Below are 7,674 nucleotides of genomic sequence, written 5' to 3'. Positions count from 1 at the left end.
TGCACTAAAGGACCCCTGAGACAAGTGAGATGGCTGTGGAGAAGTGGAGAGGGAGGGACAGGTAGAAGCTTCTCCAGGAGCACAAGAGGATGTGGAAGAGTCTTGGAGTAATAAGGAGAACATTTCAAGACCAGGCATCAAGCCAGGTTAGGGTAGAGTTCTGGTGGCCGGACATGGGAGGTGGCTTCGTTGTTTTCCCACATACATACATACATACACAAAAGGGCCCGGAAGTCTCTAAAGGAAGTGAAGAGCGTCACTGCTCCAGCACACTGAGGCCTCCCTCCACCTCAGCTGACCCCCCCACCTCCCTACCCCCAGCCAGCTGCATCCAGGGTGCAAGGGTGGAACAAGCTCCCTGCATTCGCAACTGGAGAAGCCAAACAGCCCCAGTCCAAAGCAGCTAGCTTGCTTCTAGCTCGTCCCCTCTGTGCCCAATGAAACTGATCCCGCTTCTAGGTGAGTTACTATCCTTGACCCTGGGAGGGAGCAGGGGCACGCCAGCATTTTGCTTGGGCGTAGAGTTGGGGAGATCATTGTGGCACTCACCCTCAACGTCTAGGGTCAGATGACCCAGGTTCAGATGGGATCCTGCCACTTAATCCCTGTTCGATCTTAGGTAAGTGATTTCTCCTATCTGGACCTCAATTTCCTCAGCTTTAAAATGCAGTGAGTAGCTTAAGCTCTTTAGCATTAAATCACTGGTTTTCAATCTGTTTCGCATCAATTTCTTTGGCAGTGTGGCAAGCCTATTCTCAGAATAGTGTTTTTAAAATGTATTTTTAAAAATAGGATTACAAAAGAAACCAAATACATTGAAATGTAGTTTTTGTTTTGTTTTGTTTTGTTTTGTTTTTAGTTCACAGATCTCCAATTAAGAACCTGTGTACTAAATGCACGGTCTGGTTCTCTTCTGGGCCTCTCAACTCAATAGTTTATTCCTCTGGCCTCTATATCTGAGAGACTGGTTTTCTTCCCTCCCTTGGCAAAGAAAGTCCCAGAGGGAAAAGAAATTGTTAAATCCCAAGCCCCTGCACTAAGTGGGCTTCTTGGAAGGACCTTCATTTCAAGCCATGGAAACTACAAGCATTGGGGTTCATTCGAATACCCCTTTAAATGATGTTCTTATATGAAGAAATTAAATCCTTTGATGACAGCAAATGGATTTTGAGTGAGATATGGTCACATCTAGCCCCTGTGTAGCGCTTGGATTTAGCCTGGGAATCTCTTGCTACCAGATAAGGAAAATTTATCTCCTCACTTTTCTTGGAACAATAACTTATATAACTCATACCAATTCAGCCCCAAGTGGGTTTCTTGCAAGTTGGCCTCTTGAAACAACAATTTAAAAAAACTTGGGGGTGGGTGGAGGGAAGGGGGAGGTGTGCCTTCCCAGGGAGTTCCCTTATCTCTTCTTAACAGTCCACTAAAGATTGTCCAACTTTATTTTCATTCACTTAGAGATAAAGTTTTGTTCTGTCCTGTGTTTCATTGTTTTTAAGTTGCTCCAGATTGTGCTTCTTTCCATTTCCTGAAGATTGGTCTTTGTTCTGTGAATAGTAAAGGCTGAAAAATCTTAACATTTGTGTTACAGAAAATAGGTGAAACACAGTCTATTGACCCTATATCACATGCCATGACTTTTCGAGTTAAGGGGAAAAAATAGACTATTTCAACTTTTTATTCAAACTTTGGAAAGTTTTCAGGCATAGTGTGCATTGGCTGCTAAACAGAAAAAATTTCTGGAAAAGTGAACTTAAAATCATCTTAATTTAACTTTAAAATTACCCAAAGTGGGGGTGTAATAACCTATTTGATCTTGAGATAGTCACATTACCTTCCTGGGCTTCAGTTTCCTTATTTGTAAAATGAGGGGGTTAAACTAGGTGGGTCTCTAAGGTTCCTTCCAACTGTTAAGTCTAGTGGGTCATAGAAAGTAAGCTCTGTGAGGTAAGAGGATGACAATTTTGTATTTATATTCCCAGCCCCTACCTCAACACCCAGGATATCAGTCAATCTTTAAGCAAGTATTTATTACATACCTTGTCTGTGTCAAACATTGTTTTAGGGGCTGAAAATACAAAGACAAAAAAAATGAAACAGTCCTTGCTATCAAGGAATTATATTTGTGGGGAGAGACAGACAGATACAGAGAGAGACAGAAAAGGACACAGAGAGATACACAGACAGGTAGATGATAGATGGACAGAGAAAGGGATGAATAGATAGAGATAGATGATATAGATATAGATAGTGATAGAGATAGATAAATAGATAGCGCTTAATAAATGTTTGATAATAGACTAATTGAAAGCTCTATGTCCTAGCTAAAGAAGCAAGTAAATGTTAATTTTTTTACCAAAAAATGATTGCAATCTGTTGTTTACAGTACCACTCATGGGAGCATAGATCATAGATTTAGAAATGGGCAGTACCTGAGAGGTCAACCTTCTCGTTTTAGAAAACTGAGGCTCAGAAAGGTGAATGGATTTGCCATATGACATACAGATAATAAGTAGCATAGCTGGGATGCAAAGCCTTGTCCTCTAAACCTCCCAATTTTTCAATAGATGCGGTTATATGGTTTGAGTTGTACACTCCCCAATTGAATTACAAAAGAAAAACAAAAAGAAAATGTATATTTTAAGTGTCTCCTTTCATTTAGTGTGCTTGTCCACTTTGCTGGATGGAGCCTTTGCTCAGAACTGTGCCAAAACCCAATGTCACGCACAAGCAAAATGTGAGATTCGAAATGAAATCGAAGGCTGCTATTGTCTCCCGGGATTCACAGGAAATGGCATAACAATATGTAAAGGTAAGCATTCTCTCATAGCTTTTAGGATTGTTTTGGGTAGGAGAAGACTTGACTACAAGTATTACTATTCTCTTGCATTACCAATTGTATATAATATGATTTTTAAAAACTTGATTTCATAGAGATTTGACTTGGTGAATATTGAATTTGAGATGGACCAGGCCTATATCCTCTCCCTTCGGGGGGGCAGTTAAAGGAGGGAAAGGTGTTGTCTACATCTATGATTTATCCCTGTGGGAAATAACCTGTGTAGGGGCTCCCTCTTATTGAAGGTCCACTGCTTAACCTGTCATTAATTAGTTTAGAGAGCTACCTCAAGAGTTGAGAACTTTAAGTGACTTGTTTCCTCCTGAATCCTCAACTGATGTGTATCAGAGGCTGGGCCAGAAGGCAGGTGTTCTGGACTCCAAGACTTCTGTCCGTTACAGTCCCCCTACAGATCTCATAAAGGTAGTTTATCACATGGAGTAAGACCTTTTTCACTGTGGTTAGCTGCTATGAGAGGCACAAAAACCAACTGAGAAACCTTTCCATGTGATGTTGCCGTGCTCATGTGTTCCTTGACCACCATTTTACCTCTTTCATAATATATTGAGGTTGATTGTTGAGTCTTGAGTTCCTTCCTTCCTAGACAGTTTTCCTTCCTCTCCTCTACATCTTGGCTTTCTTCAAGATTCATCTCAAAGGCCGTCTTCCATCTAGAGGCCCCTCCCAGTCCCCTCAGCTGCTAGTGCCTTCCCCTCTCAGATTACTCTGTATGTATGGCATAAACCTACTTATGTACATGTTGTCTCCGCCATTAAAATAATAGCTTCTTGAGGACAGGGATTTCTTTTCCCTTTTTCTTTGTATCCAGAGCTTAACACAGTGTTTGGCTTGGCCCAAAGTGAGCATGTAATAAATGCTCATTAATTGATTGATTGACTCTTCAGGAAGCCAATTGAGAAGAATCTCCGGATCCCAAGTGATTGCATAGAGGCATGAGGTTTTTTTTTTTCTTCATGAGGCCAGCCAAGGTTGACTCTTGCTACTAGTTTTGCATGGAAACACAATATCACATAATATGCCTTAACAGGCAGTGGTCAAAGTGGAAAAATGTCTGGATGTAGTTTTAGGGTCCAAGCTGGAATGGACCTCAGAGAATATAGAGAGGTTAAGTGATTCAAGCCTTCTAACTCCATGGCTAGTGTTATTTCCGCTGAACCACACTGACAAAGGACCTTAATTTAAATTTTGCCCCTACTATTTACTACCTTGGCAAAGTCATTGAATCTTTTTTTGTTATTGGGATCCTCATCTCTTAAGATGAGGCTGGTAGATTAAAGAAGGCTGTTGCTTTCTCTAGAGCACTAGGGTACTGTAGGGCAAATTCGGCAGAAGGAATGGTAATGGCATAAAGAATGAAAAAAGACACAGTTAAATGGGCATGGGGTGGCACAAAGAACAAAAGAATATCTTAGCTCAGTTCAGTGGTAGTTACGATGGCAAGAGGTAGGAGTGGTGGTCCTTGTAACACAAGCAGATCACAGGTTAAAGGGTGAGAACTTTGTCCCTCTTGTCCCAGTAACCTGGAGATGAGGCCTTGTCATCTCACTTTAGTTATAGTTCTGGGACTAGATGAGACCTCTTTTAGCTCTAAGTCCTGTGACTCTATGGAAAATGGAAACTGTTGAGACAGGGCTTATCAGTATAGTGAGCTCATAAGCTCGGTAGCAGCATTCAGGTCATGAATGGCACAGTGGATGAGTGCAAAAGGTGGCCGAGACAGTGCATTGGGACCTGAAAAACCGTAAGCAGGAAGAAGACATTGAAACAAAGCTGATACCAGCAATGGCATCCATTCTGCTCATATCAATGATGGAAATTTCTATCGCTCTATCAGTTCTTGATGCAAACTTGGATGGGTTCTTTTTCTTCCATTATTCTTTAAAGATGTTAGCATGTTAAACCATATGTTGACTGTATTTAAGCAAAAAAAAGAAGTTCATTCCATAGGCAGTCAAATGAAGGTAGAGTATTGGCATTTATGTTTGCAAAGTAAATCCTGCTTGCTTTTTTAAACTGGGGAGATTTTATGTTTCCTTCAATAGAATAAAACTCCTTGAGGGCAAACACTGTCACTTTTATCATCATACCTTCAATGCTTAACACAGTGCCTGGCACATAGTAAGGGCTTCATAAATGTTTGTCGACTGACTGACCTTGTGGAAGAGGTGGGTTTTGAAGAGCATTTCAGATGATGCTTGGTTATTGCTAGCAGAAGGAGCATTCAGCCATCAGGTGTGCCATGGGAATGGACTCCAAGGCAGCCACAAGCAGCTGAAGGAAGAGCAGAATAAGTGTGATGGGGAAGCACGGGAAACAAATGAAATAAATAAACCAGCTTATCCTGCTAATGATGCCAAAAGCTTACACTTCTCTTGGTGCTTCCTAATGGCTGCCCATTGCTTTGGAATAAAGGAGGGGCAGGATCTCAGCCTATGCTGCCTGTTCAGCAGACATGCCAATGAGTGGAATTGTCAAAGAGAAATTTAGGCTTAATGCCAGGGAGAAAAAAAAAAAAAAACAACAAACAAACAGAAAACCCTAATGCCTTGACATTGTACTGAAGAGGACTGAGCTACTTAGAGAGGCGATAGGTTGCCTTACCTTGAAGGTCTGAAAGCAGAGGCTAGATGTTCACTTGTCACTCATGTTATTGTGAGGATCCCTTTCTTTGTATGGGTTAGTGTGAGTGGCTTCTGGGGTTTCTTCTATGTGATTCTTATGATTCCTTTGAAGAGGTCAATAGACCAACCTTCAACAAAGAAAAAAAAACTTTCCAAGTCACATAAATTATGTTTAAAATATAATTAAATGGTGAGTTCAGATGAGAACGGCACAATATCATACCCCTAAATGTATTTAAGACAACACTGAGGTTTTTCTAATTAAGCCAGTGTACTGAGCACTGTTAATATTGCATGTGTTTGCTTATAGCATAAACAAGTTGTATTGTGTGATTCAATTTGATAGGCTCTTAAAAAAGATTAAATATACAGCATAGTCAGGCTAAGCCTCATCATAATTAGTTTAATGCTTAAAATATGTAGAGCAAAGCTACAATGGCTTAATAGTACATTAGATCGGGTGTTCGCCTGCTCTCTACATGCAGCAGGAATTTGTAATATGCTGTTGTACAGACTCCACAAAATTCTTTCCAATAAATAATCTTGGATTTTTATGGGGTAGTTAATTGAATGGCATCATCACATTTTGATAGTTCAGTGACCTTCAGAATAGCCCCATCAATCACCTTTGCATATGTTTCCTCTCTAGCTATTATTGCCAGGACCACAGCTCTTAGTAATCAGCTTTCAGACTTTATTCTATAGGTCGGTGGCAACTGTCATAATTACCATTATTAACATCAATAATTTTTCTCCATTTGGACCTTTGACAACCAGCTTTTAATGATGTTTTTAATATTTTCTTTTTAATATCTCCACCATTACCCAGTATATGTATTCTTCTTTCTTTTCTTTCTTTTATCTTCTCTCTCCTTGTTGATAACCAACTAAACAGCAGTAAATGCTTTGTATGGAGAAAAAAATAGTTCAAGGTCTTTTGGTCTGCATGTTTTTCATGCTGTAAAACATTTTTAACATAAAAATATACCAGTTGTCACTGATTTTTCTTTCAAGTTCACATTTACACACGCTTTAAAAAAAATCCTTGTCTTATCCAAAGGAACTTGCATATTCATTCATTTGTGCAGTATTTTTACTGTCTGCTGCTTTTAACATTCCTATAAAAATGTATGAATCTTTTTATTTAAAAAGGAACATTCATATTTTTAAATATTATTTTAATCTTTTATTTTTAATTTTTCATAAACAAACACTTATTTTTTCTACCTTGCACCCTTAGTTCTATTTACTCACATTTTATAAATGAGGAAACTGAGACTCTAGGAAGTCAAACAATTTGGCTATAGCCACACCCCTAGTAAAATGGCACGTTTCCTGTCACTGGAGGAGGATTGAAATTCAGATCCTCCTGACTCCACTTATAGTATTCTGTCCATTGCCTCCTACAAGCACCTCCCTATCCACCAAAGTTGAGTTGCCAAATTCTGTATTTAAAAAGCAGAGCAAAAAACAAAAAAAAGCAGAGCATTAAAATAATCTAAACCTGCCTGCTTCAGAAATCACATTAGAGCAGGGCTCTGAACCTTTACACAACACACACACACACACACACACACACACACACACACACACACACACATAAACTTTTCCTACACCTCTTTCTCAGGATAATGTTTTAAAACAATTTATTATTGAATTATGCTAAATTTCAGTTAGAGGTTAGTGATAATAAAAGTGTATTTTTCCAATCTAAGTTTCCAGAGCCCCCAAAATCTGCCATGGAGCCCATGTTAAGAACCCCTATAATAGAGGACTAAAATCTGTTAAAACTACTTGTTTCAGAAGTCACAATTCAGAATTTTCACACCTTGACACTAAGACGTACAGTATGGAAGTATCACACAGACCCACATTCTCCTATACACTCATGAATACCAAGCCTTCATTTTCCCTTTCTGCTTTGTGCTAAAGTAATTGTTGTGTACCAAGTGTAGAGGACAAATCATACAGTCCAAGGTGAAGGTGAAGCCACAACAGGAACAAGCATTTTTGGAAGATGTCCTGCAGGGACTTGCTTCAATTTACACGGGGAATGAAAGGGTGAGCTTAGCCTTCTCCAATTTTCCTTCAGTTCTATTGCTTTGAGCTGTTTAGAGATTAAAGCTGGGCCCTAAATGTGGGATTTCACATCCATTTTAGTCTTCTCTTGCTTGGTAATCATACGACTGG

The 7,674-nt window shown here is 39.5% G+C and overlaps 1 protein-coding gene across 2 annotated transcripts in view; it reads left to right on the top strand.

Annotated features, from left to right (window-relative positions):
- The first annotated feature begins 243 nt into the window (after nucleotides 1–243).
- The window catches only part of ADGRL4 (adhesion G protein-coupled receptor L4), a 136,052-nt gene continuing 128,621 nt past the window's right edge, over nucleotides 244–7,674 (top strand). Inside the window, exons 1-2 of one of the 2 annotated variants that reach the window (XM_078156537.1) lie at nucleotides 244–459; nucleotides 2,666–2,815. In XM_078156537.1, the coding sequence (XP_078012663.1) occupies nucleotides 438–459; nucleotides 2,666–2,815 (172 nt within the window). In that variant the 5' untranslated portion in view covers nucleotides 244–437. The remainder of the gene's footprint in view (nucleotides 460–2,665; nucleotides 2,816–7,674) is intronic. The other variant, XM_020988659.2, reaches the window with a different exon arrangement.

Source organism: Phascolarctos cinereus, unplaced genomic scaffold (assembly GCF_003287225.1).
Source record: "Phascolarctos cinereus isolate Bilbo 61053 unplaced genomic scaffold, phaCin_HiC Scaffold_5;HRSCAF=322, whole genome shotgun sequence".
In the NCBI taxonomy this organism is placed as follows: domain Eukaryota; kingdom Metazoa; phylum Chordata; class Mammalia; order Diprotodontia; family Phascolarctidae; genus Phascolarctos; species Phascolarctos cinereus.
This window is presented reverse-complemented; position numbering and strand designations above follow the sequence as displayed.